Here is a 27,102-nt window from a genome sequence, read left to right as displayed (position 1 = left end):
AACGCTCCAAAGTGAACTGTAATAATCTGCGCTTCGGTTGCGTAACCCAAGGTCCTTGAATGACTCAACCTATGTAAACCGTAGTGCGAGTGTATGGGTTGCTGTCAACTGATATTCAGGTAGACCAACGTTGCAGCGGGGAAGAGCCCATCGACCGATCAACGATGTGCAGCCTGGTTGCGCCGGTCGCGAGATTTTAGAAATGGATCTGGTTTCTGAAGATTCAATGGGTTCGAAAGCAATTCTCTTTTTCATCAGAGACAGAGGCCGTGGAACCGTGCCATCCAGTGCACACTGCCATTGTACAATTATGTGCAATTAAATGACAGACCATCACAAGTACAAACGGAGGCTACTTCGATTTCATCATCTCTCGAAGATGTCCTTCTCTCGCTGTGTTCACGCCAACAAACGAGCAGTGAAATGGTTCAGGGTGACTTAGGCAGAGTCAGCCGGACGTGCTCGAATACATGCTAGGTCACTTACACCACCAAGCCGGTGCCGAACTGCGGCTTTACCTCAATCTTGTCTCCGTTCGAGTCTTTGGCATGATCGATGTGCAAGACAGCGAGTATGGCAGAAACTGCAGTCCATAGACTGTTCTCTGCAAACCAACGACCTGCCAAGGGTATTCGTCATCCTCAAAACTGTCAGATGAGCCATGAATGAGCCTACCGGGACAGATACGCCTGTAAGGGTCGGTGAATAATTGAAGATGGATGACAAGTTTGGAATATTCACCTGCCATGACCAAAGGCAAGATGACTGACGAAATGGTCCTTCAGCTTTCCGTCAATTGTTAGATGGCGACTAGGATCGAAGCGTGATGCATCGGGATATATGTCTTCATCCCGAGATAGTGCCCTGAGCCATGCTTAGCTCAAGCCGCCGTTATATCATGGACGCCACTGTGACATACCACTGATTAACCATTACCATCGCACCTGATCGAACTACAGATGAGTCAACGGCAACCTCGACTCATACGACTTCGAACCTTTGGGTATAAAGTACCCGTCGTAAACATCATCATTTAATGTCGCATGTGGAACTCCTGTGCAGGGGTCAGCCATGCAAACACAAAGCTATGTCGCTACCGACCAACCTAGGGGTCCGATAGGATACCATCTCAGGGCCTCGAGGAGAACGGCGTCAAGGTAGGGTAGTGGACGCCCTATCATCAAGGCACGGCATTTTATCATGCCCTACAACTTGATCAATTTCTGCACGAGCACGGGCCTGGACGTCAGGATAGAGCACCATAGCTAGCAGGAATATCCGCAATGTGGCTGTAGTCTGCGGGACATCAAAGTAAGAATCAGGACTACTTAAGGAGCGACTTACGGTGTCAATGCCAGCTAAGATGCCGTATTCGCGTCAATGAATGAATTCTGTCCTGGCAAAAAAAACCCTTACCAATGTATGCCATCAACGCAACAGCCTTCATCGTTTCTTCGTCAGCGTCGTCATGAGCTTGACTGAGAAAGTCAGCGACTAATGAGTGTGAAGCAGTACCATCTGCCTTCACACGAACAGATCAGGCGAAATTTCAATTTCCATCCACAATTCTGCGCGAACGTACTATCTGTGCCTTTACTTCGTCAAAGGGCTCGTTCAAAAGCTGTTGAGCTAATTCTGTACTGCGTCCCATCAGGGCAAATCCTCCACCAAAGCACCAAAACGGCAACTTTTCGACTGCAACCTGATGCTGAATGTTGAAAATTATGTCGTCGACAGAGGCACTCACGGAAAGGAAAGGCTGTGAACATGGCAGCCCCCTCTGGAGAACCAATTTGTTCGCCCAATATGAAGGAGTTCGCGTGCGCGGGTTAAAAAATAGGTCTTCATGTCCATGAGCAAGGTATCCGTACGTCACGGTCATGATTAGGGATGCCGTGTATCTGTCACAAGGATTTTGTCAACTGGACCATATATCACAACGACATCACTGAATTAGGTACGAACGCTTCAGTCTGTTGCCATGGGTCACTAGTGGTACCTAAGAGATTGATGACTAGCTCATTTGCATGGCGAGAGTACATTTCGTGGTACGAGACCGAGACTTCGGCCCTGAGGACTTGATGGTAGATCTTGCGATGTCGCCGTAAAGTCTCGCCATATGGAAGGAACAAAGTACCAAAATCCAGTCCAGATCTGAATCATCAGTCGATGAGGAACAAAATGAATGAAAACTAGCAATGCATACAATTTGTTGGTGGGAATAACGGGGCGAGAAGAATAATTCGCAGAACGCTTGTCCAGCAACTCCCGTGCGATGGTTTCGGAGTTTATGATGATAAAGTCGATCCCAAGTACGCGGGAGTGAATGATTTTCCCTACGATCAGGTATGAATTTGAATCTAAGAGCTTGGCAAAGAGGCCATTGGTTTGCTACCAACCATATGTCTTTCCCCACGCAGTATATGTGAGCCAAGGTCGTTTAGTATCCAGTTGCAACGCGTTACCCAAAATTGGTAAGGGACGAGGGCCAGGCGGCAGAGGTAAAGGGTAGACACGTCTGCGAAGCAGACCCGAAGCGACAACCAGGGCAACAATGCACGATATCCCTAATGCGAGAATATAAGTGAAGAGCATGAGGGATTACAGTCGAGCCCAAATAAACGGTTAGTTCGCCTTATAAAGGAGATCTTGGCTCACCTAAGCCTAAGTTAGGTTTCTACCTATCTGTGCAACCATTACACGTGTTGCAGTCAGTGCACATTGCCACCGTGTTCTAACATAGGTTGACCCACGGTAAGTGCTCATAGTTGATTGTAACGGTTGGAACTTGATTATGAGCGCTTGGTAAAATCCGGAGTTTTCCCTGATCCCCGGTAACTGCCAGTGGCGTTAGCCTAGAGAGTTTATGGTAACCTGTTATCATTCGGATCTTTCTCGGTTTCTTCGAACTAGACTGCATCTGCAAAACACCCCAGTTCTCGCTTAGTAGTGTAAGAAGTTTGATGTGTTACGAATGCTTACGACTCAGTGATGCAGCTTTCCGATTGGTTGAGATCTTGCAACAGTGAGGTAAACGTCGTTAAGATGCCAGAGACTGAGATTGATTATAGATTAACACAATCATCATGATTATCATTGATCATTGTTATCACGATGCGAGATAGTAATACCACACGATGTATGAATTATTGTTGAAACAGTACCACTGGCCGTAAGCTCTACAAACCCAATCTGACCTCTCCTCGTTCCTTCATTTTGTCTTTCAATGCCTTGAAACGTGCTGCGAGTTCAACACGGGGATAAATCTTATCTGAAATATAGGCAGTAACATTCTGGTAAGTATCCTTTGATTTCGCTGTTGAAAATTCAACGCGCTTGTATACTCCTGTCTTGTACTCCATAAGCGCTGAGCACAGTGCGGCGCCAGCCAGAGCAATGACACCATCTAGCGCAGTTGGATCATTGAAATCAAGATCTTTGTAGAACCCCGTGGGTCCACAAGATCTCGATAACGAGGCTAACGAGTCCGTCATGTTCGAGAACAGCGACCGATTGTAGAGTACCGTCAAGTACCTAAACACTAGTTAGTAATGCCCCCTACAAGTACAAATTGACACACCATCTTCACAGTTGTGAACAGACACTGCAGGTGTGTCGTGAGGGCAGGCACGACCCGCAGTTTGTGCGCAACCTCCGACGACGCGTCCCATATGCCGAGTTCGAGATTGTACTGTGGTTGGATGATGGCGCGCACAGCAGACTTCACCACGGTTCGGACAGTCCCAGTGATTTTTGTGAGTGACATGACAAATGTATCGGCGTCTGGGAGATAGTGCTGGCCTGCAGGCATGTTGGGAGTGTGCGCGATTGCGTCTGCTAACGCAGTACGTGCCATGGCGATGTTCTCGTCATTCGACGGCATCCCGTTCACTGAAAGGACCTGCCGTCGCATCCTCGACCTCGCAGTGGCGCACACCTCCTCCACCCGCTCGGCAGGCACAGGCTGAGGAGGGAGTTGCACCTCCTGCTGAGGGAGCTCGAGACGAGATTCCGCACTGCCGTTGTCATGAGAATGGAGGGGTTGTGGTGGAGTGCCTTGTTGCGCACTGGCAACAGACACATTAAGGGGAGGTAGGGGGTGTGGCGGCAAATCTTTCGCGGTGGGGGCGTTTCTGCGCAACTTCTTTGCTGTTACCAGTCTAGACAAAGAGTTAGCGAGTGACGAGGTATAGAGGAATTGAAACATACATGAACTACACCAGTATTTTGCCACTCGCCTCGGTACCCGCTCGTCCTGACGACGAGGGCCAAATACCATCACCTTGCGTAGCCCTGGGAGGGCATATGGCGATGAACGCGCAGGCCGTGCTTCCGGGTCCCGAAGGTGTCTGCTAAGGCGGTCTGCACCACGCACAGGGGGAGGAAGCGGTTGATTGACGGAGCAACTCAGAAAGAGTTCCTCCGCGGTCATGGTGTGCTGTTGGGATGGCGTCCAGTTCAACTGAGGCCCGTGCTGCTGAAACGGATTGTGGTCCATTTGATGTGCATGTGGAGGCAGCATATGAGGCTGGTTCATTGAGGGAAGCGGGTGATTGAGGCGCGAATGGAGGTAGGAAAGAACCCAGGCCCTGTGTTCATTTGAGGGTGATGCATGTGAGGCTGGAAGGGCGGGGTATAGTTCATCTGATGTTGGAAGGGCGGGGCATGGTTCATCTGAGGCTCGCGCTGCAGGAATGGAGGGTGGGGGGGCCCGTCCTCGAGACGATCATCGTGTGGGGGCTGATGGTGGTTCAGATTGGGCTGCTCGTATTGCGATCCTGTATCATCGAAGTCATCCGACCCGTAATCCACTATTTCTTCTTCGTGCATGACCGATAACGTTCTGCTACACCCTGACTCTGGGAGCTCTGTTTGCTCTACTGCGTGTCCCACTTGACTGTCATCAGCGTTCAGGCAGGGATTCTCGTTGCTTCTTCTCGCTGGTTTGCGAATTTGCTGATTGATCGGATTAGTACCATTGTAACACTGTAAGAAATTCATACCCTGGAGTTTTGAGGCTTTTTTCGTCGTGGTTTCTTGCCTTGGGTGGATTTCGGCGGCATGAGGGAGATCGCAAACGAGGGCACTACTGGTACATGATAAAGTTCGAGAATTAGCTACGTGTGTGGCAGGGAATATTTACTCACCAATAACATGCGGGCGCAAACGTTTAATGATCAACTCGAGACAAAAATGATAATTGATTCAAATGATGCACTGCCAACTTAATACAAAGCATACATGTAATGCACACGTCAAACAACACGCTGTAAGGGATCATATGTAATCGAACAGCTTCTGGAAAATGAGGACAATGATGTACAACGAATTATGCATGCTTACTACATTCAAGCCTCCAAAGTAGCATGGTCATTGCGAAAAGGGGTGTTATCGTACTCGCTTGCTTCATTGTCACTGCCGCCTGAATAGCTACCATCCAAATAATCACCATCTGCCCCTCGTTCCTCGATATGCTCCTTTATTTGACGACCTTGTTCTTGCAGGACCGCTAAAGTCAAGGTCTTTTCAGAAGTTGAATGCTCAAAAAAGGCTTTGTCGTGGTAGAGATCTTTCAGCCCACGATTAGTGCATGCTTGTTCCCAAATCTCCAGATCTGTCTTGGAGTAATCATGTTGCATCTTGAAGTGCTGTGAGGCGCTGGCAAGGAATTTTGACCAGCGGGTGCTTGCTTCAACTTTCCACGTCGCCGTAACGAGCTCCTGTCTAGCTACTTCACAAGTGGCATATTGCGCCATTGCGCCTTCACGTAGCATGTCATCTGGCAGGTCTGCAAGACCACGTGTGAAAATCTCCTTAGCCTGTGGATCTTGTGTATGAAATGCTTGAAATATTTAAGAATAATATTGCTTACCATCAGTGCAGCGCCCGGGTTCAGTTTCGTGCGCAGTCAGACCTTGCAAGGAATCCATTGCAAACTGAGCTGTGGCAGCTGAGGGTCCCCTGGATTTCATGTATGGGTTAAACCTTGGTTTGGTGGGGGATGATAGCGGGGATCTATTGTTTCCCTCTCGGAAATTAGAATGAGAAGGGGATTTTGGAAAGGTGAATTCGTGAGGGGATGATGGAATATTAGAGTATCTTTTGGGGGAGCTAAAGAGATCCATGACGTGTTCAGATGTGATGTCCGCTTTGTCCTTATGAAAGGAGGATGACAATTCGATGCAAGTCTGAGAGCTTGCAGGGCTAGAAGAACAGTTTGAAAGTGCTTTGGGGTGTCCTCTCATGGATTACTGAGTCCTAGCGTTGCAGTCGCTGGTGGTTTGTGTGCGATAGTATGAGTGGCAACTCGCATCGGAGTCTGAAAGACTTAGAAAACTTTTGATTGAAGGTTTGAAGGCGTGCACACTGCACAGTACAGGCACTATGAACCTAAATGATCCTCCTGGTCCTAACATCTTCGACGGTAATCAATTCAGTGGCATCGAGTAAGTTCTGACTACACTGTATTCTGTGTTCAATCAGATTGACAAGTACCCAGTCTCAACAAATCAGTCAAATGCCCCATCTGTTCTAATGTCTTTGATACCGCAGAAGAAATTTGTGCTCATCTTTCTGATGATCCAGGTGCGAAGATTTTTCTCTATACAATAAACAGGCTGAGCCCCAGTACCTCTATCCAGGATGTTATCGGTGTCTGATCCCCCCCCCAGTCGCATTTCGCATCCCCCAAACATCAGAGGGGCAGCCGCGACAAGGGCGGTTCCATCCCATGTCAGGTTACATTCATAATCTTGGCGAATTGAACACTTTTGAACGAATGAAACATGATGATTTTGAGGCGATGTGGGAACATAACGCATATTACCCATTTACAGATAGAGCAGAGTGGGAACTTGCAAAGTTTCTATGTGACAACTTGAATCAGGGGCAGATCACTTGATTTTTGAAGCTTCTCTGGGTATGTTTGAACTAGTTACATGAACTGCGCTAATGATATCCTTCCAGGTGGTTTCAGAGGCGAGGCAGCCGCTGTCCTTTAAGAATGCCAAACAACTCTTCACTTTCATGGATGCATTACCGGTGGCCCCGAGATGGAAGTGTACGCCCATCCATACTGATGGATATACAACTACCCACCCTGTGGATCTCATCTGGCGTGATGCCCTGGAGGTCGTGCACCACATTTTCGGCAATCCAATCTTCGCCAACCATATGGAATACGACCCTTATGAAATCAAAGACAATGGTGAGCGCGAATATGGAGAATGGATGTCTTGTGAACAGGCGTCCGAAATTCAGGTAAGCGCCTTTCATCATTGCATCAATGTCATTTGACAAGCAAAATGGTTTCTAGAATGATTTACCTATCGGGGCGACTATCGTGCCCATCATTCTTGCTTCTGACAAGACACCAGTAACTCGACAGACAGGCTCGCTGGAGATGCACCCCACATTTCTTACACTCGGCAACATCCACTCCGAAGTTCGCATGAAGGCCACCTCGCACGCATGGGCGTGCATCGTGTACATTCCAGTCCCAGAATACATAGTGAATAGTGAATTCTGTGGATTATTGGAAGCGCGTGTCTGGCATAAATGCATGGATCTGGTCTTAGAGAAGCTGAAGGTCGCTGCCGAGGTGGGCGAGTTCATGGTAGACACCATGGGTTGCCGCCGTTATGCATTCACACCACTTGCTGCCCATATCGCTGATCTTCCCGAGCAAATCATGATCGCATGTGTCTCAAAAAATGTCTCGCCAACCACTTCTGCCACACAGGCGCAGTTCGGCGACGGCACCACATACCCCCCCGCGCCATGGCTCAGACACCTTACAAAAGCTACATGAGCTTTGCAAGATAACCGATCCCTGGAAGGTCCGGGAGTTTCAGGAGTCGGCGAAGCAGTATTCTCTCAGTGGCGTCCACCAGCCATATTGGCGCAACTGGGGGCGTGCAGACCCTTCAATTTTCCTTGTCCCAGAGATACTGCATGCATGCCATAAATTTTTCTTCGATCACCCTCTGAAGTGGTGCAAGGAGGTGATAGGCGCTAGTGAGCTTGATGCTAGGTTCCGCAGCCAGCATAAACGTGTGGGTACACGCCATTTCACTAATGGTGTCTCCCATGTGAACCAGATGACCGGACGTGAGCATCATGATATCCAGTGAACGCTTGTCCCCACCATTGTGGGTGTGACATCTCCTGGGTTCACTCGTGCGATCCGCGCACTCATTGATTTCATATACAAATCACAAGCTCCCACTTTCACAAGCTCTTCCCTCGACAGCATGGTATCATCCCTGAATGAATTTCATGCCTACAAACACTTCATTTTAGAGGCGGAGGCTCGCACAGGCACTTCTGGCCCTATCAGTCATTTTCAGATCCCCAAACTCGAGTCTTTCAATTCATTCGCTCGTTCGATCCGACAATCAGGTGCCATCATACAATTTTCTGCGGATGTCAGCGAACGGCTACTGATCACACATTGCAAGACACCTTTCCAGCGGACAAGTCACCAACGAGGCACATTCACGCAGCAGATTGTCAATATCATCAATCGCGAGGAGGTGATGAGACAATTTGACTTGTATGCCCTCCTGCGTGAACGACGGATATCTCTCATCAACGTCATGGACAACGAGTTTGACGAGGTTGTTGACTTAGATCCAACCTTTAACTGGATAGCGCGCGTTGCACCACAAGATATGCATCGTTTTCAGGCGATTCGCCCCGTTCACAATCACTTTCTCAAAGGCCTCCTTTCTGACGAGGCTAACGCTGCCTTTCATGTTACCATCGCTCATGATCTTGCTGATCGTTCGCCCACTGCACTTGCTCAACTCTATCATCTCTCACAATTTCCAAATGTCCTTTCACAGTATCTCGATGGTGTATCAGGTCGGAACTCACTCTTTCACGGTCGCCTCCTCAAAACATGGTACAAATTTAGGCTTCAACTTCATTCCCGACTTCGTCCATGCAACATTATGCCAAGCCAGCAAGTTCAGGCGTATCCACCGTCTGAGACGCACCCTTTTGGAAACTGCGATATGGTTCTCCTCCAACCTACAAGTGCTAACCCGCAGTCCAGTAAGTTCCCAAGTTGTGGTCAATCTCACTTACTGATGGAGCTTTAGCACCATGCATTGTTCAAGTTCGAATGGTGTTTATGTTGTCGCCGCGAGGGTCGCAGCTACCAACAGAGCTCAAGGAGCCTCTTCTGTATGTTGAGCTATTCGAGATAGCTGCGCCCCCTGAAGCTGAGCCACACATTGGCATGTACCGTGTTCGACGTTCATTTTACCGTGCGCGTGATGGTTCTCCGAGTCGCACAAGGATCGGGAAGATTGTACGGCTTGTTGATGTTACACATGCAGTAGAATTGATACCCATCTATGGGGAAACGATGGACCGCTCTGTTTCGTCAACGACATCTCTTGAACGCTACGATAACTTTTATCTCAATGCATTCTCTGATAAAGAGTGGTACCACACACTTCACGCAGATTTTGTCTAACCGTACTGTATTATTTCGTGTCACAAAATTCAATCTTATCCGTGGATCTGATCAGTAATCTGGCTCTTGATAACCTGATGCACTTGATAATCTGGTATCTTCATCTTGCCGGACGGTGAATTGGCTCTTCGGATCGTTACGTGGCTCGGCTAGTCCATATTTTCCAAAAAAAACTGAAGTCCGTAATCAATCCCTGGACTATCCCAAACTGAGCGCTCAATGAGCAGCCCAATGAGCGGGTAAAGTTGTAGATGACTGGTGACCAGCCCCTCTATGAAGCAAGCCGTCATATATCATAGGGCTGGTCACCAGTCTACCTTCGAACTCGGACTTGGCACAAACCCTAAAAGTCCGCACACCCTCTGTACGTCATTCACAATATGAAAAGACTCGGGCTAGACTCTGTTCAACATCTCCACTTCAGCCCACAAAGTTCGAACGTTCAAATTCCGTTCCTGTGATCGGGTATCTCAGATTGAATTTGACTTCAATTAAGCTAAGAGTATGAGCACTCCGTGTATAGCAGTACTGCTAAGTCCAAGTACAGTTGATTGCTCCTGATATGTTCGTGAGCTCATGCTGGTAGCAAGCACACCCTGTTTCCTGATTGCTCTGCTAGCTAGGCGACGCCAACTTTCCAGTATCTGGACAACCAGGCGTCCAGTTTGAACCAGGGCCACCATTTTCCCAGAATTCCAGGCGCTAGATGGCAAGCCTTTTTTTCAAATCATGAATCTTGTTGTGTTTGGATCTCCTGCAGCTCATCGCAAGGCTCTTGACACGATACGGGTCGATGATCGCGTTGTTCGAGTGAAGCGCTGTGAGAATTTAATCGACAGAATCAATTGTGAATGGAATGGATTGTATGACTCGTGAGTTGTACTTGTTGCTTCATCTTGTTCACGAGATCAATTTCCGCCCTAGTCTACTGTGATGCTTGCTGTCAATATCAGCTTTCTCGCGGTCCCATTCGTTCAGGCTCAAACCTCTGCAATTCTTGTATCTTACCTCTGTGCCACGGGCTCGTTGGTGGTCACACTAGTCTTTGCTAGACAAGTCAATGACAACCAGCGATACCCACATAGATGTTCGGTAAGCGTCCTCTTCCAATCGTTTGACTTTATTCTTTATTATATCCACCAGACCCCGCTCATCATGCTAGTACGTTCTAGTGAGCGCCTTGAGTGCCTTTTCCTGATGCTCAGTCTACCGTTTGCATTCTCGATTTGGGGGTACGTTTCCAATTACATACAATTGAATAGTAATTCATTTCCTCTCATTCCCTGCCAGAATGATACTCCTTGCTACAACATTGTCTATTGTGATCTTCCGCACTTCCGACATCGCTACCGTACCGATTGCAATTCCGATTTGGGCCGCTATAATTATCCTGGCGACATGGCCCGCGTCCGCTGACCACATCAGATGCCTTCTGCGCAAGATCAAGGTCCAGATCCTGATTCAATCACATTTCTACCATACTAGATCATCGGGGCTAGTGTGACTACTAGAACCAGTTCTTATGCCTGATCTGATGCTAGGGATTTCGGTGGCGTGTGCTATTAGTAGCTCAATTTCTTGAATGAAAAGGTACTATCTCATTGTACGCAGGTTGTAGCATAATTATAGTACGAGTCCATGAACTGATCATGACGAATTCTGCTTTGTTCCGCCATGGAAAAATCCGAGTTTTGCCCCAATTTTCTCCCCGCAGCACTACGTAGTTGATACGGTGGGTCACCGTTGTCGTAAGAATCGTTATGAAGTGTCCGGTTCATGTGCATTCGTGCCTGGAAATTGACGATTCAATGGGTCCGAGATGTGTAGTCCTGAGAGATGGCAAAAGATGTGTTCATGATGTAGCAAGAAGTGTATCATGTTTATGTAGTAATTTGCAGAATGAGCAGGAGACGGTACTTAATAGTGGCTGCCGACTCGGACATCATACATGTAGACTGCAAAGCCGAGCGGAGTTTGGACCGTAACTCAGTGAAAAAGCTCCCACATCATACATGTGCCTCCTTTATGTCTAGGCAATGCTGTGTGCGACTGCGGAGCATGATGTTCATCTCCCCACCAACATGAGACTGCACGACGATATCAAATCGATAATCATATTGTGTTGACCAAGTATGGTATAGTCTAATATGGTAGGAGTCGGATCAGCTCTGCTTAGATAACCGCACAAAGTTATGTTCAGCTGAACTTCACCAGCTTCTCCACGAATTGCAGGCAAGAACTGTGATTTTGATTCACTGACCGGTAGAACACTGATCGAGGAGCAGGTACGAGTGAAAATATTGATTTGACTCGGAGTGAGGAGGAAGCGAGAACACAGACAGCCTGGTTTTCAAGCTCCGTTAGGTCCGAATGCTGGGGTCTTTTCATTGTGAATGATATGAGGGTGTCCTCTGGGACTTTGTTCGCTCATCGTTCGATGGAACCGAGAAAGGTCCGAATGATAACAGCTCTCCTAATGACCATCACACCTGCCAAACTAGTATACTTATAGTTGATCCGCCAGTGAGGTGAGCTAAGATCTCCGTTTTAAGGCGAACTAACACTTGGGTCAGACTATAATCCCTCCCCATGCTATTCACTCATATTCTTGCTTTAGGGATACCATGTATTATTGCCCTGGTTGTCGCTTCAGGTCTGACTCGCAGACGTGTCTACCCTTTACCTCTGCCGCCTGGCCCTCGTCCCTTACCAATTTTGGGTAATGCGTTGCAATTGGATACTAAACGACCTTGGCTCACATATACTGCGTGGGGAAAGACATATGGTTGGTAGCAAACCAATGGCCTCTTTGCCAAGCTCTTGGATTCAATTTCATACCTGATCATAGGAAAAATCATTCGCTCCCGCTTACTTGGGATCGAGTTTATCATCATAAACTCCGCAACCATCGCGCGGGAGTTACTGGACAAGCGTTCTGTGAATTACTCTACTCGCCCCGTTATTCGCACCAACGAATTGTATGCATTGCAGGTTTTCATTCAATTTGTTCTTCATCCACTGACAATGCAGAGCTGGACTAGCTTTCAATACTGCTCTCCTTCCGTATGGGGAGACTTTACGACAACATCGCAAGATCTTCCATCAAGTCCTCAAGGCCGAAGTCTCAGTCTCGTACCACAAGATGTACTCTTGCCACGCAAACGATCTAGTCATCAATCTTTTGAATGCCACTAGTGACCCGCTGCAACAGACTGAGGTGTTCGTACCTAATCTAGTGATGTCGTTATGATGTATGGTCCAGTTGACAATCAATCCTTGTGACAGATACACGGCATCCCTAATCATGGCCGTGACATACGGATACCTTGCTCATGGACGTGAAGACCCATTTCTTACCCGCGCACGCGAACTCATTCATATTAGCGAACAAATTATTTCTCCCGAGAAGGCTGCCATGTTCACAGCCTTGCCTTTCCGTGAGTGCCTCTGTTGACTTCATAATTTTCAACATTCAGAATGAAGTTGCAGTCGAAAAGTTGCCGTTTTGGTGCTTTGGTAGAGCATTTGGCCTGATGGGACGCAGTAGAGAATTAGCTCAACAGCTTTTGAACGAGCCCTTTGACGAAGTGAAGGCAAAGATAGTACGTTTGCGCATAGTTGTGGACGGAAATTTCATCTGATCTGTTCGCGTGAAGGCAGATGGTACTGCCTCGCGCTCATTGGTCGCTGACTTTCTCAACCAAGTTCACGACGACGCTGACGAAGACACGATGAAGGCTGTTGCACTCACGGGATACGGGAGTAAGATTTTTTTCTACCAAGACAGAATTCATTTATTGACGTGAATACGGCATCTAATTAGCTGGCACAGACACCGTGAGTCGCTACTTAAGCAGTCATGATTCCTACTTTGATGTCCTGCAGACTGCAGCCACATTGCAGACATTCCTGCTGGCCATGGTTCTCTATCCTGACGTCCAAGCCCGGGCTCGTGTAGAAATTGATCAAGCTGTGAAGCATGATGAAATGCCATGCCTTGATGATAGGGCGTCACTGCCCTACCTTGATGCCATTCTCCTCGAGGTTCTTAGATGGCATCCTGCCGTCCCCCTAGGTCAGTCTGCACAAATATAACTATGAATAATTGACCCCTGTCACAGGAATTCCACATGCAGCATCAAATGATGATGTTTATGGCGGGTACTTTATACCCAAAGGTTTGAAGTCATACGAGTCGAGGTTGCCGTTAACTGATCTGCAGTTCGATCAGGTGCGATGGTAATAGTTAATCAGTGGTATGTCACAGTGGAGTCCATGTACCGGCGGCTTGAGCTAAAGCATGGCTCAGGGCACTGTCTCGGGATGAAGACATGTTTCCTGATGCATCACGCTTCAATCCTAGTCGCCATCTAACAGTTGACGGGAAGTTGAAGGACCCTTTCGTGAACCATTTTGCCTTTGGTCATGGCAGGTGAATATTCCACACTTGCTATCATTTTCAATTATTCACTGACCCTTGCAGGCGTATCTGTCCTGGTAGGCTGATTCATGGTTCATCTGGCAGTGTTGAGGATCACAAATTCCCTTGGCAGGTCGTTGGTTTGCGGAATGCAGTCTGTGGACTGCAGCTTCTGCCATACTCGCCGTCTTGCGCATCGATCATGCCAAAGATTCAAACGGAGACAGGATTAAGGTGAAGCCGCAGTTCAGCACCGGCCTGGTGATGTAAGTGACCTAGTATGTATTGAACATTCTGCGGCTGACTCTGCCGAAGTCGCCCTGAACCATTTCACTGCTCGTTTGAAAGCGTGAACACAGCGAGAGAAGGACATCTTCGAGCGATGATAAATTCGACGTAGGCTTCGTTTGTACTTGTGGTGGTCTATCATCAAGATGTACAACGGCGCAGAGTGCACTGGATGGCATGGTTTTGCGGCCTAGGCTATCTGTCTCTGATGAACAAGAGAATTGCTTTCGAATCGTTTGCAAAATCTCGTTACCCGGCGTGACCAGGCTGCACACCGTTGACCGGTTCACGGCCCATTCCCCGCTGCAACGTTGTCTACATGAATATCGGTCGACAATAATCCATGCACTCGTCTGAGGTGTTAACGAGAGACGCGACGATGTAAGTACCGATGATAGTGCTTAGGTATTAATATGGTAACATCGGAGGATCGACGAGCAGAAGTACTTGCCATAAGCTGAGAAGTACTGTAGCGCATGGTGTCGATGGTCACTAGCACTAGTCACTGGTGACCGAGATAGCGAGATAGAGCAAGAATTCAAGCAAAGAACTATGTCACGACGATCTTAGTAAACTCAGTCACGGTTAAGTAAGCGGTCCTGAGTCACTGGTAGTCTTGAATGCCTATGGCGACGTGAATTAGAAACACCCAATGGGGGCACTGAAATACAGCTGGGACTCCGATATGTGAGTGATCTATAGAGTTATGAGTCGGAACTAAGTGAGTAAGCTGTACGAAACGGTTTGTTTGCTGAAAAACATGCAATCCCTAACTAGTAACGTGACGTTTACTGCGTCACAGCTGTTCAAGTTGGCATGGTCGTGACACGGCACTTTGAAAGCTTGAAAGCTTGACGCGGCTAGAGCTGACGCGCCAGTGCAACTCATTTCTATGTTCCATATTCGACTCCCACATCAAGTTGTATGGGTTCATGATCATTCTTTCGTTGATTTTATTCACCATAGGCGTCACTCTGTTTCGTGACCGTCCGGAGGCTTCCAGCGCACAAATCTTCATCAGTTTCCATGTCAGACTCTACACTGTACATATGTGTCCCTTAAGTCGACTCTTTTGCTGTCTTCCGCGACGGAGGAAACTGCGATCCTGCACCTCACGTTCAAATTGCCAACGACGTCGGACGGACGGTGGCGTTACTTTTTCTTGACGGATAATCTGCACATATCTGATCCCGCACTACCATTTCATGATCATCGATTGTTCCGCACTACAGAACCATCGTCACCGGTAGCACTCGAGCGGTCTCAACACCATTCCTCCCAAGTACTGCGCTTCGGACTTGGACCTATGGCATTGGCAAACGTCAAACTCAACAGTACTTCGCGCCCCAAAAGACACAAGTTCAACAGGCATACATCATGACATAGCGCCTAATAGTATAGTGATGTGAGCGACAGGATCTTATTCATACTTAGACCTCCTGAATTGATGCAAGTGTGGTAGCATGGATATCAAATACCCCAAATTACGAACAGCTTTACGAATTTCAATGGTGTTCAAATAATACATACATATATATGCACTCCTATCACCAATGCGGGAACCGTGAGGCGATGAACGCACTGGATGGTGATTATTTGACACGCACAACTCGTTACGGGTTACGGCAGGTTCACCTTTCACCTATCCTCCAAATATGACCATAGTCCCAAACGATCCAACTTGGTGGCTGGTAATCGAATCAAATAGCCTCTGCAGCTATTTCTTAGGTTCGTGTAGAGATAGGAATGATGCTGGTTGCATTCTAACCTTTAATGTGGTTTCGCAGTTGCCACCTGTACCACGGTGATATACGATTGGTGTGAGCATGACAGTATTAACTAACTACTGGTACCCTTATCATATTTGAATGGCTCAACCTACGTAAACCGTAGTACGAGTGCATGGATTACTTCGACTGATATTCAGGTAGCCCAGCGTTGCAACGCGGAAGGGCCCATAGACTGATCAACGGTGTACAGCTTGGTTGCGCTGGTGCACGAGATTTTAGAAACGGATCTGGTTTCTGAAGGGTCAATAGGTTCGAAAGCAATTCTCTTTCATCAGAGACAGAAGCCGTAAAACCGTGCCATTGTACAATTATGTGCTATTGTATGATAGACCATCACAAGTACAAACGAAGGCTACTTCGATTTCATCATCTCTCGAAGATGTCCTTCTCTCGCTGTGTTCACGCTTTCAAACGAGCAGTGAAATGGTTCAGGGTGACTTAGGCAGAGTCAGCCGGATGTTCTCAAATACATGCTAGGTCACTTACACCACCAAGCCGGTGCTGAACTCCGGATTCACCTCAATCCTATCTCCGTTTGAGTCTTTGGCATGATCGATGCGTAAGACGGCGAGTATGGCAGAAACTGCAGTCCACAGACTGTTCTCTGCAAACCAACGACCTGCCAAGGGCATCCGTCATTCTCAACACTGCCAGACGAGCCATGAATCAGCCTACCAGGACAAATACGCCTGCGAGGGTCGGTGAATAATTAAAGATGGATGACAAGTTTGGAATATTCACCGGCCATGACCAAAGGCAAAATGGTGGACGAAAGGGTCCTTCAGCTTCCCGTCAACTGTTAGATGGCGACTAGGATCGAAGCGTGATGCATCGGGAAACATGTCTTCATCCCGAGATAGTGCCCTGAGCCATGTTTAGCTCAAGCCGCCGTTATATGGACTCCGCCGTGACATACCACTGGTTAACTATTACTATCGCACCTGATCAAACTACAGATGAGTCAACGGCAACCTCGACTCATATGACTTCGAACCTTTGGGTATAAAGTACCCGTCATAGACATCATCATTTGATGTCGCATGTGGAAGTCCTGTGCAAGGGGTCAGCCATGCACACACAAAGCTATATTGCTACCGACCGACCTAGGGGGCCAACAGGATACCATCTCATGACCTCGCGGAGAATGGCGTCAAGGTAGGGCAGTGACGCCCTATCATCAAGGCACGGCATTTTATCATACCCCACAACTTGATCAATTTCTGCACGAGCACGGGCTTGGACGTCAGGATAGAGCACCATAGCCAGCAGGAATGTCTGCAATGTGCATGCAGTCTGCGGGACATCGGATTAAGAATCAGGACTGCTTAAGGAGCGACTCACTGTGTCCATGCCAACTAAGATGCCGTATTCGCGTCAATGGATGAATTCTGTCCTGGTAAAAAAACTCTTACCCATGTATCCCATCAACGCAACACCCTTCATCGTTTCCTCGTCGGCGTCGTCGTGAACTTGACTGAGAAAGTCAGCGACTAATGAGTGTGAAGCAGTACCATCTGCCTTCACGCGAACCGATCAGGCGGAATTTCCGTCCACAACTCTGTGCAAACATACTATCTGTGCCTTCACTTCGTCAAAGGGCTCGTTCAAAAGCTGTTGAACTAATTCTCTACAGCGTCCCATGTGGGCAAATGCTCCACCGAAGCACCAAAACGGCAACTTTTCGACTGCAACCTCGTGCTGAATGTTGAAAATTATGTCGTCAACAGAGGCACTCACGGAAGGGAAAGGCTGTGAACATGGCAGCCCTCTCTGGAGAAACAATATGTTTGGCGATCTCAGAGAGTTCGTTTGCACGGGTAAGAAACAGGTCTTCATGTCCATGAGCAAGGTGTCCGTATGTTACGGCCATGATTAGGGATTCCGTGTATCTGTCACAGGGATGGATTGTCAACTGGACCATACATCACAACGACACCACTGATTTAGGTACGAACGCTTGAGTCTGTTCCTGCAAGTTACTAGTGGCACCCAAGAGATTGATGACTAGTTCATTTGCGTGGCGAGAGTGTATCTCGTGGTATGAGACCGAGACTTCGGCTCTGAGGACTTGATGGAAGATCTTGCGATGTTGTCGTAAAGTCTCTCCATACGGAAGGGATGCAGTATTGAAACCCAGACCAGCTCTGTATTATCAGTTGATGAAGAACAAAATGAATGAAAACAGGCAATGCATACAATTCAGTGGTGCGAATAACGGGGCGAGTAGAATAGTTCGCGGAACGCTTGTCCAGCAACTCCCGCGCAATGGTTTCGGAGTTTATGATGATCAAGTCGATCCCAAGTATACGGGAGTGAATGATTTTTCCTATGAAATTGAATCTAAGAGCTCGACGAAGAGGCCATTGATCTGCTACCAACCATATGTCTTCCCCCACGCAGTATATGTGAGCCAAGGTCGTTTAGTATCCAATTGCAGCGCGTTACCCAAAATTGGTAACTGACGAGGGCCAGGCGGCAGAGATAAAGGGTAGACACGTCTGCGAGTCAGGCCCGAAGCGACAGCCAGGGCAATAATGTATGATACCCCTAAAGCGAGAATATAAGTGAAGAGCATGGGGAGGGATTATAGGTGCCAAGAAATGTTAGTTTGCTTTGATAAAGGAGATCTCGGCTCACCTAACTGGCGGTCCAACTATAGGTTTACTAGCTTAGCGTAGTAGGTGTGATGATCATTAGCCTCTATTATCATTCGTATCTTTCTCGGTTCCTTCGAACGGGCACAAACCTTAATAAGCGAAGACAGACCTTCGGAGCGTGACATGCCTGAGAACGTGGGTAGTCCGAAGAACACACGAACCCGGACCAAAAACCACACTGGAGTATGAAATAGGGAGGCCTGTGGGCGGGTGGACGAAAAACATCGAGCGACGCGCAAATGGGGATGAGCTGCAGAGAACTGAAGAAAGAATGGGGAATCTATTCTCAAGCTGAGCCTTAAGAGTGAGGTGGGCGAGACATGTGCTTCGTTAGGATCGAAGCACGCGTCATGGAGATTCTTCACATGGGCCCGCTTACAAAGGCCATGTTTCACGCGTCAACGTCAACATTCGCAAGCTCACGATTCGCTCTGAAACGGCCACCTTCGCTTCAGCTCGCAAAGTTCAAATTCCGTTCCTGTGATCGGGTATCTCAGATCGAATCTGACTTTAATTACATAAGCTAATCTTTCAGGTAGTGCTAACGAAGAGCTGTAGCACCTATAGTAAGTCCAAGTACAGGACTCCAGTTGATTGCTTCTGATATGTTCGTTGATATCAGCTCAATATATGAAACGAATCTGTGAGCTCATGCTGGTAGCGAACGCACTCCGTTTCCTGATTACTCTCCTAGCCGCAAGGCGACGCAAACTTCTAGTATATGGATAACCAGATGTCCGTTTGAACCAGGGCCACCATTTTCCCAAAATTCCAGGGCTAGATGGAAAGCCTTTTTTCAAGTCATGAATCTTGTTATGTTTGGATTCAATTTCATGCCTAACCATGGGAAAAATCATTCACTCCCGTTTATTTGGGATCGACTTGATCATCGTAAACTCCGAAACCACCACGCGAGAGTTGCTGGACAAGCATTCTGCGAATTACCCTACTCGCCCCGTTATTCGCACCAACGAATTGTATGCGTTGCCGGTTTTCATTCAATTTGTTCTTCATCCACTGACAATGCAGAGCTGGACTGGCTTTCAATACTGTGCTCCTTCCATATGGCGAGACTTGATGGTGACATCGCAAGATCTTTCATCAAAGGGCCGAAGTTTTGGTCTCATACCACAAGATGTACTCTCACCACGCAAACGATCTAGTCATCAATTTTTTGAATGCCACTAGTGACCCACGGCAACAGACTGAAGTGTTCGTACCTAATTCAGTGATGTTGTTATGATATATGGTCCAGTTGACAATCAATCCTTGCGACAGATACACGGCATCCCTAATCATGGCCGTGAAGACTCATTTCTTACCTGTGTACGCGAACTCATTCATATTGGCTAACAAATTATTTCTCCCGAGAGGGCTGCCATGTTCACAGCATTTCCTTTCCGTGAGTTCCTCTGTCGACGACACAATTTTGAGCATTCAGCATCAGATTGCAGTCGAAAAGTTGCCGTCTTGGTCCTTCGGTGGAGCATTTGCCCTGATGGGACACTGGAGAATTGGTTCAACGACTCCTGAACGAGCCCTTTGATGAAGTGAAGGCACAGATAGTACGTTTGCGCAGAGTTGTGGATGGAAATTGAAATTTCGCCTGATCTGTTCGCGTGAAGGCAGATGGTACTGCCTCGCGCTCATTGGTCGCTGATTTTCTCAGTAAAGCTCATGACGACGCTGAGCCTGCTCTATATGAATCTGATGTTAAGGATTTTGTGTTGGAGTGTCGGATGAAGGCCGAGAAAATTCCAGGCGATACTGTCATTATGATGTATTATATACCTCTCATAGTAGAAGAGAGGTGTTATATCCCAGTCTATGACACAAAGTGTGGGAGAATGATACATCAACCATAGCGCCATGATATATCATGTACTCACTGAGTATTTACCAGCTGAAAGTGATACATCAATCATACTGGCGCCATGATATATCATGCTTACAGAGGATATACTACCAGCCATAGAGCCTTGATGTATTACTTACCTTGATATATCAGATGTATTAATATTCCCTCCTCCCAGTCACACCACGCTTGAAAATAGTGATACATCAATTTTTGCAACCATGATACATATATCAGATGTACTATGTATTCCCTCCTCCTGGTCACGCAACACTTGAAAATCGTGATATATCAATTATACCGCAGTGGTTGCGATAATTGATATATCACTATTTTCAAGTGCGGCGGCAATACCTACTATGATGTATCATATATTCCCTCTCCCCATGCACGGTTACAGCATGTTTTGATGATACATCACCTACCTTAATACCTCAGAACATACTATATCATGGATTTTCAAGCACGGCAGCAATTCCAATGATGTATCATATATTCCCGCCTCCTACAGCTGCAGTAATTAGTACACGTTCAAGATTTGATGATATATCACCTACCTTAAAGTCCTCAGTAGATCAGTAGAATACTAGTATATGCTCTTGAGGGGCTGCACTAACACAACAGCGCTGCACAATCACATCAATTTTCTCTTCTGGTTGTCATTGGCATGATTTCGCGTCTAGCATGATTCAACATTTTAAAGACATGATACTATCTAGCTAGGTACATTGAAAACACAAAAGAGCTACTTCCGAGACCTTTTCTTTGACCCTCCAACACTGCGCTGGACTTTGGTCTGCTTTCTTTTTGGTATGAGCTTTGTTTCATGTTGGCCACCAATTTCATTGGCTCCATCAGCTCGCGTAGAAGGTTGTGGTGCACGTCCCGAACGTCTGCTGGAGGCAGCAGAGATGGTAGGTAAAGAAGATACCATTCCCCACCTCCAAATTGGGTTGAGAAATGCCTACAATGGCATGAGGCGATGGCTGGCGAGAAGCTGGTGAAGATTGATGGTCAGTGGACACCGTCATCGCCTCCGAATTATGTGGAGGAGTTTTATCAGTGGAAACTCCTCCAATTGCAGGAAGTGTTGGCTGGTGAGAAGCCGGCGAAGGTTGATGTTCAATGGACCCGGAACGCGGTGACTTGGAGACCGTGGATACAAGCAAGGATAATGGTGTGATAGCAGGCAGCAAAGGTAACAGAATTGATTGGTATGGAGGCGAGCGTGGCCCTGAGTTCAACATGGGCTGGTTGAACGGTAATGGATTGCGTTGTTGGAGCGTGGGCATCATGTCGACCTCCTTGAGTCCAGGAAACATAAAGAGCGGAGAAGGGTGGGGCAAGAAGGTGGTGGCATGAAGTGGCGACAATGAACGAGGTAGGAAAGGAGGGACTGCTTTGATTGATGGACCCACTGTGTTCCAACCTCGTTGTTGAACACGATTGAAGGTGGGGGATATGAGCGGGTCTTCATTGCGCACCATTGACTTTCTCCAAGCAGTGATTGGCGTGTCTATCACTGTATGGGGAGATGGGAGATTTGGGTCACTGTTACTAGCGTGCATCAACCAGTCACCATATTGATTCACTCCCGCAGACCCACTGAAGTCCAGGTTGTTGTAAGGATCCTGCAGCAACACTAAGTCCTCCTGTTCTTGCAACAGAGAAGGATCAACCACAGGTCCAGATATCACATTGTCTCCAAGTGAGGACTTGTTTGGAGATTTGTCCAGTGAGATGAGGTCAACGGGGGCAAGATGAGACGAGGTTGGGGTAGACAAGGGTGCTGATATACATTTTGAAGATGGACCTATGGTATTTTTCATTATTAATTAATTTTGAGTTGTGTAGTTTGGAATTTCACTTACCATGGATGGATCCAAGGTGTCATTCAAATGGTAGTAGATATTGTTCGTGAAAGTTTGGGGTAGACGCCTTGAAGCTCAGACCATCTGTGGTTTTACCATGGTGGTAACTGTTGAAGAATCAACAAACAGTCGCAAAGAGGTAATTTGAAAAACATACCTCAACGTCATGATGTCCCCTTCACACAACGGGTCAGCTCCACCCATGACAACGGTGTAGTGCCATCCACCCGTCAATGCTGAGAGTTCCTCAAAAACCTGACCTAGAATCAAGGGCAGCTCTTGAATTGTTCTTTACATAAGTGGTGAGTGAGATCAGTATCTTAGTAATACGAATCAAACATGTTTACTTACCAATAGACTTCTTCCTTTGTTCTCGGATGCTGACCCTCAACATTGCCTAATCTTCGGGCAGCATTGAGACGTGCAGTCTCCTCCCGAATTTCTTGCTTGACTTTTTCTGACTCGTCTGCAAAGCATTCAGTGGTGTGTTGCTGGACTGTACTAAGCCTTTGGGTAGGTTGCACATCATTATTTTTAAAGTGTCTGAAACCAATGGTTTGACTTTTGACTCATAGTGCAGCTTGGAATACACTTCAATCTCTTTGAGATCTCAAGTACCTCGTGCGCGCTGGCCAAGCAGTACAGACAGGGCTCTACTGGTTGAGCTGCCACCAGGTGTTGTCTTTCCCTTTGAGTTATTTCGGAACCATTCCCGCAATTTCTAACCAAGTTATATTCTATACTCAGGTCATGCAAACACCACATACTTTGCGTCGTTCTGCTGCTCGAATTGGAGGTGAGTTGGATTGGTTGTCTTCTTGTTCAACTGAATCGGTTGCATTCAAGGAATCGAGCTGCGCTGTCTCGATCACAGACTCGATGCCTGCACCGCTGGGCTCATTGATGTCTGCACTGCTGGGCTCATTGATGTCTGCACCGCTGGGCTCATTGATGTCTGCACCGTTGGGCTCATTGATGCCAGCATTTGTGTCACAAGGTGGGCTGCCGTTTAGTTCTGTCTCTTCTGGAAAGTCGCTGAACCACCTAGGGAACAATGCATCAAAGAATCGAGACAATTTCTTCTCTTTCTGCATTTGCAGGTATCCAGGCATCTCGTTCTGAAGCCAGAGCAACTGCTCTGCGCTTGTCCATCTCAGGGGCGCCATCTAGATGTGAGGGTGAGTATCTGTTTTTTATACTTGGTATCTCACTCACTCACCACTAGTTTTTTTTTTCACTCGGTTTCATACAGGGCCACACTGCAGTGCCGACTTGACCTACTGACATTTACTTTTCTTACTCAGCCACAAAGTGTTTTTTCCTCAATGGATCTGGTCATATTCACAACCAAGCAATACCAATCAACGAGTGAGTGGTACAAATACCTTGTTTTTTTGCTCTCGAACTGACCCGGTACCTCTTAAACATGAACCAAGACGCCTCCAATGTTAGATGCTGCCACAACCAGCATGTACAAATGCTCCGCCATCCATGCTTCATGATGGAGCAGTTCATCGAGGCCATACATTTGGTACAAAGCGGTCATGGTAAGTTTGTTTTATGATATCACCAAAGTGCTTGCTCACCATTGCATTTCACGCAGTTCCCCCGTCATCACCAAAACCATATGGATGGCCTTACCGTCCTGAAGATGAGCCATGCCCAGTCCATACACGAGATGGTATGGTGAACTTGCCTACATTCTCCTCTTTAATTTTACTCACGAATCGTGCAGTCTCTCATAGCCCAGAAGACTGCTCCCCGGCCAAAGAGGAGGACACCTCCTCAGAACTTTCCATTAGTGATATTTGGATTGGCCCTGGGGCGGCTGCTGCTGACGATCTCGACAATTCCTCTTCCGAACATGGGGAAGAGTCTAGCATGAGCAGGAGTGACACTGAAACACTCGCGGACGTTGACCCCGCTCTTGAATTTAACTGGTTCATGACCACTAGTCATTGTGGTGTGGGGCTATACAGTGAAATGTAAGCCGTTTTTTTTTTTGCTTTTGATCTGAACCACATCTGACTATTCATAGATCTACTGCACATGTAGTTCATGCCCCAGGTACATCTATCCATTACTTCACCACACTCGGTGAAGTGAAGGATCATTTCAGGCTTGCTTTGGCGATGTGGTGTGGCGAGGTGGTCTGATGTACTATTTGTCACTGCAAACTTAAAATATTATGGGGTGTCCCCAATGAAAAGGTTCCACTGGATCAATTGTTTCGTTGTTACATAGTCGATCACTTGTATATACCTACATTTGAATCAAACACGCGAGTCCAGGCCTCACAAGCAACGTCATCCGATAAGCTTTAAGCTCGGTTCAGCATGCCGAGAGTGATTCTTGCAAGACTGATGATATATCACGCTGCCAAATGCAACAGCTCTGAATGTCGAAAGCATTCTCTTGTGCAAGCAAATGCTGTTGTATTTCTTCGAGACACTTACCTACCAGCTCACCACCATCCTGCCAGTATCCAGCAGGACATGAACCGAGTCATCTGCAACAAAAATAGGGCGATTTGAATTTATATTATCTACTATCACTGTAGTACATGTCTATCCCAAAGTGTGGCTCAAATGCCACCAAGCAATACAGTGAGTTGTTTACACTAACTTACTGGTATGTTACTACATGTCCCTTGTCCCTCCAATCATCACCAGAATGGCACCAAAACATAAATCTGCAGAAGATCGCCACAAAGCTCAATTACAGAGCAAATGAGAACATTATCAACAGTCAGTTTTAATCACTCAGAGTCATGGTCTATCAAGATACTCAATGAATTTTATTTATTTTCTTCTAGAAATAAGACTACGGAGCAGGCAAAGTCTCGAACTCGTTGGCGCATGCGTTGTCACTTTAACAATGTACGTATTTCCTTGATATAAAGTTCTGTATGTACCTTCATGTTCACAAACAGGATATTGTTGCGTTGTTTTGCACCTTAGACCAACTCGGCACTGAACTTGGGTACAAGTCTGGTGTTCCCGAGGCACGCAGCATGCAATCTCGCATTATCGCAGTGCTACAGAGAGTGAGTGATGAGGGTTGGAGTGTGATACACCCTGAGTTGAATGATGTATGTGTTGCTATGCTGGGTCTGCAAGGGCGCACTACTGAGTTACATGATGCTGTGCAACGACTTGGATGTACATATGGGACTGGATATCACCTCTTGTTGAAGCAGAGCCAGGAGCTGGTGGACTTGATGGGGAGACGGCTTGCAACAGAGAAGGAGATCATATCACTTATAGACCAAGGAGGTGTTGAAGCTTATGACGAGGCAATGTTCACCGACTCACTCGTTTGGCAGACTGCGCCAGTTGATATATCACACAAGTCTTGATGTAAACAACCTGAATTTCCGAACTGCGTCTCACTAACACCGACAACAAATGGTTGGAGGCCAGAGACAGCGAAACCTGAAGCAATACCAGCGCAATTTCTATGCGCACAATACTGCTGCTTCAAAAGCAGTGAATAACGACACCAATGATGCGCCTCAACACACTCGTGATGTTCAACAACGCAAGCACAGCAGTTTTGAAACAGGACACAGTGGGCGATTGTGAATGTCTCTTCAACCTACTACACAGTTCCAAATTCTCCAGGGAAACGCTGTCGGGGAGATTCCAACTTCCTACTGGAGACTACAGAGTTTGACTTCACAACTCTTGACAATTTCCCCGATAACCTTCAAAATGACACGCCGGAGTTTGTAGAATTCACCAAGCAAAAATGCACTGTAGTTCAGGGTGAGGCCCTGCGTTTGTGGGAATCCGATGCCGACTTATTCTTGGAGGAATTCCTTCGTCTGGAGGGTCGGGGCGACTATTCACAAGAGATGTGTGTTTGCGGTGAGGAAGCTGCGATATATCGTTGTCAGGATTGTCACGGTACTGAGTTGTTCTGTCATCTGTGTATGGTCCGTGTTCATGAAAGACAGCCATTTCACAAAATGGAGGTATGTACATAGATACTCGCATTCCTTACATCAACTGACTCTTCTGTGCTTAAAACTTAGTGTTGGGACAGCATCTCATTCCACGGCATTACCTCAAAGTCCATGGGGATCCGTTTGCAACTTGGACACACCTCTGGTGTTTGTTGCAACAACCCACTCTCGGCTTTCAACGACAACTTCATTATCATCGACTACAATGGTATCTATGAAGTGGGGCTAGACTTCTGCGGATGCGCTTCTGCTCAGCCACACATCACTCAACTACTATGTGTTCGTCTCTTTCCTGCAACAACTGTTGATCCCAAAACAGCCGCGACATTTCGGTCACTCGAATACTTTCAAATGCTATCTTTCAAGTCCAAAGTTTCCGCATACAAATTTTACAAAACAGCTGCCCGTTTGACAGACAATACAGGAATTCATGTACCAAAGGTATGTGCTAATGTTAATTCTAGTTCTCTTTCGACCTGTCATCTTACATCCTAGGATCATTATGAATCTATGTTGCGCATGATGCGAGAGTGGCGGTTCATCAAGCAGATGCAACGCGCTGGTCAAGGTCATCACCCCGAAGGTATCGCAGCAACCGAACAAGGTGCATGTGCTGTTTTATGTCCTGCATGTCCCCATGCAGGCAAGAATCTGCCAGATGGATGGGAAAATGCGCCATCTGAAATACGGTATGTACAATTAACATCTTTTCATCCGACTTCACTCTCACACAGATCCAGATTTATATATGCTTTATTTCTGGCCATTGA

General features: G+C 47.1%; 14 protein-coding genes across 14 annotated transcripts; 7 read left to right on the top strand and 7 right to left on the bottom strand.

The window, feature by feature from the left end:
- Positions 1-216: 216 nt before the first annotated feature.
- Positions 217-2,595, bottom strand: DFJ58DRAFT_866065 (cytochrome P450; the record flags this gene model as incomplete). The annotated part of the gene is made up of 14 exons (XM_041394174.1): positions 217-437; positions 487-619; positions 676-689; positions 742-864; positions 920-944; positions 998-1,054; positions 1,106-1,174; positions 1,230-1,296; positions 1,345-1,358; positions 1,417-1,522; positions 1,583-1,901; positions 1,966-2,154; positions 2,207-2,336; positions 2,400-2,595. The coding sequence occupies 14 exons, from the start codon at positions 2,593-2,595 to the stop codon at positions 353-355; spliced, it is 1,527 nt and encodes a 508-aa protein (XP_041251008.1). The 3' UTR covers positions 217-352.
- A 584-nt stretch (positions 2,596-3,179) lies between these two features.
- DFJ58DRAFT_721148 (uncharacterized protein) lies at positions 3,180-4,432 on the bottom strand (the record flags this gene model as incomplete). The annotated part of the gene is made up of 4 exons (XM_041384779.1): positions 3,180-3,478; positions 3,525-3,534; positions 3,581-4,149; positions 4,210-4,432. 4 exons carry the CDS (start codon positions 4,430-4,432, stop codon positions 3,180-3,182), a joined length of 1,101 nt encoding a protein of 366 aa, XP_041251007.1.
- Positions 4,433-4,533: 101 nt separating this feature from the next.
- On the bottom strand, positions 4,534-5,063 carry DFJ58DRAFT_721147 (uncharacterized protein; the record flags this gene model as incomplete). The annotated part of the gene is made up of 2 exons (XM_041384778.1): positions 4,534-4,956; positions 5,004-5,063. 2 exons carry the CDS (start codon positions 5,061-5,063, stop codon positions 4,534-4,536), a joined length of 483 nt encoding a protein of 160 aa, XP_041251006.1.
- Positions 5,064-5,348: 285 nt separating this feature from the next.
- DFJ58DRAFT_721146 (uncharacterized protein) lies at positions 5,349-6,245 on the bottom strand (the record flags this gene model as incomplete). The annotated part of the gene is made up of 2 exons (XM_041384777.1): positions 5,349-5,827; positions 5,873-6,245. The coding sequence occupies 2 exons, from the start codon at positions 6,243-6,245 to the stop codon at positions 5,349-5,351; spliced, it is 852 nt and encodes a 283-aa protein (XP_041251005.1).
- Positions 6,246-6,534: 289 nt separating this feature from the next.
- DFJ58DRAFT_909883 (uncharacterized protein) lies at positions 6,535-9,502 on the top strand (the record flags this gene model as incomplete). Its single annotated transcript, XM_041395160.1, has 6 exons — positions 6,535-6,585; positions 6,967-7,260; positions 7,316-7,714; positions 7,839-8,109; positions 8,221-9,057; positions 9,105-9,502. 6 exons carry the CDS (start codon positions 6,535-6,537, stop codon positions 9,482-9,484), a joined length of 2,232 nt encoding a protein of 743 aa, XP_041251004.1. The 3' UTR covers positions 9,485-9,502.
- Positions 9,503-10,130: 628 nt separating this feature from the next.
- On the top strand, positions 10,131-11,112 carry DFJ58DRAFT_183950 (uncharacterized protein). Its single transcript, XM_041379089.1, has 4 exons — positions 10,131-10,356; positions 10,409-10,576; positions 10,628-10,716; positions 10,775-11,112. The coding sequence occupies exons 2-4, from the start codon at positions 10,418-10,420 to the stop codon at positions 10,986-10,988; spliced, it is 462 nt and encodes a 153-aa protein (XP_041251003.1). The 5' UTR covers positions 10,131-10,356; positions 10,409-10,417; the 3' UTR covers positions 10,989-11,112.
- Positions 11,113-11,846: 734 nt separating this feature from the next.
- Positions 11,847-14,246, top strand: DFJ58DRAFT_675122 (cytochrome P450; the record flags this gene model as incomplete). The annotated part of the gene is made up of 15 exons (XM_041383094.1): positions 11,847-12,007; positions 12,058-12,269; positions 12,333-12,462; positions 12,515-12,703; positions 12,770-12,921; positions 12,974-13,086; positions 13,141-13,246; positions 13,308-13,321; positions 13,370-13,559; positions 13,606-13,662; positions 13,716-13,740; positions 13,794-13,916; positions 13,968-13,981; positions 14,038-14,170; positions 14,220-14,246. Coding segments are annotated over exons 2-15 (1,467 nt in total), but the record flags the coding sequence as incomplete, so codon positions are not given.
- Positions 14,247-15,021: 775 nt separating this feature from the next.
- Positions 15,022-16,114, top strand: DFJ58DRAFT_755765 (uncharacterized protein). The gene is made up of 3 exons (XM_041388077.1): positions 15,022-15,597; positions 15,655-15,920; positions 15,980-16,114. The coding sequence occupies exon 1, from the start codon at positions 15,125-15,127 to the stop codon at positions 15,356-15,358; it is 234 nt and encodes a 77-aa protein (XP_041251001.1). The 5' UTR covers positions 15,022-15,124; the 3' UTR covers positions 15,359-15,597; positions 15,655-15,920; positions 15,980-16,114.
- Positions 16,115-16,334: 220 nt separating this feature from the next.
- Positions 16,335-18,557, bottom strand: DFJ58DRAFT_721142 (cytochrome P450; the record flags this gene model as incomplete). Its single annotated transcript, XM_041384776.1, has 14 exons — positions 16,335-16,419; positions 16,469-16,601; positions 16,658-16,671; positions 16,724-16,846; positions 16,899-16,923; positions 16,977-17,033; positions 17,086-17,275; positions 17,324-17,337; positions 17,395-17,500; positions 17,555-17,667; positions 17,720-17,871; positions 17,938-18,126; positions 18,179-18,308; positions 18,362-18,557. The coding sequence occupies 14 exons, from the start codon at positions 18,555-18,557 to the stop codon at positions 16,335-16,337; spliced, it is 1,527 nt and encodes a 508-aa protein (XP_041251000.1).
- Positions 18,558-19,482: 925 nt separating this feature from the next.
- Positions 19,483-19,717, top strand: DFJ58DRAFT_721141 (uncharacterized protein; the record flags this gene model as incomplete). The annotated part of the gene is made up of 2 exons (XM_041384775.1): positions 19,483-19,616; positions 19,669-19,717. The coding sequence occupies 2 exons, from the start codon at positions 19,483-19,485 to the stop codon at positions 19,715-19,717; spliced, it is 183 nt and encodes a 60-aa protein (XP_041250999.1).
- Positions 19,718-21,348: 1,631 nt separating this feature from the next.
- DFJ58DRAFT_721140 (uncharacterized protein) lies at positions 21,349-22,323 on the bottom strand (the record flags this gene model as incomplete). The annotated part of the gene is made up of 1 exon (XM_041384774.1): positions 21,349-22,323. One exon carries the CDS (start codon positions 22,321-22,323, stop codon positions 21,349-21,351), a length of 975 nt encoding a protein of 324 aa, XP_041250998.1.
- Positions 22,324-22,384: 61 nt separating this feature from the next.
- DFJ58DRAFT_721139 (uncharacterized protein) lies at positions 22,385-23,531 on the bottom strand (the record flags this gene model as incomplete). Its single annotated transcript, XM_041384773.1, has 4 exons — positions 22,385-22,472; positions 22,523-22,643; positions 22,717-22,762; positions 23,133-23,531. 4 exons carry the CDS (start codon positions 23,529-23,531, stop codon positions 22,385-22,387), a joined length of 654 nt encoding a protein of 217 aa, XP_041250997.1.
- Positions 23,532-23,863: 332 nt separating this feature from the next.
- Positions 23,864-24,521, top strand: DFJ58DRAFT_721138 (uncharacterized protein; the record flags this gene model as incomplete). The annotated part of the gene is made up of 4 exons (XM_041384772.1): positions 23,864-23,912; positions 23,969-24,046; positions 24,101-24,350; positions 24,404-24,521. 4 exons carry the CDS (start codon positions 23,864-23,866, stop codon positions 24,519-24,521), a joined length of 495 nt encoding a protein of 164 aa, XP_041250996.1.
- Positions 24,522-26,170: 1,649 nt separating this feature from the next.
- On the top strand, positions 26,171-26,827 carry DFJ58DRAFT_649377 (uncharacterized protein; the record flags this gene model as incomplete). Its single annotated transcript, XM_041381526.1, has 2 exons — positions 26,171-26,341; positions 26,402-26,827. Coding segments are annotated over 2 exons (597 nt in total), but the record flags the coding sequence as incomplete, so codon positions are not given.
- Between the last annotated feature and the right edge of the window lie 275 nt (positions 26,828-27,102).

Source organism: Suillus subalutaceus (genome assembly GCF_016647625.1).
Source record: "Suillus subalutaceus strain FC151 chromosome Unknown DFJ58scaffold_2, whole genome shotgun sequence".
In the NCBI taxonomy this organism is placed as follows: domain Eukaryota; kingdom Fungi; phylum Basidiomycota; class Agaricomycetes; order Boletales; family Suillaceae; genus Suillus; species Suillus subalutaceus.
Note: the sequence above shows the minus strand (reverse complement) of the source record. Positions and strands in the feature narration are given on the sequence as shown.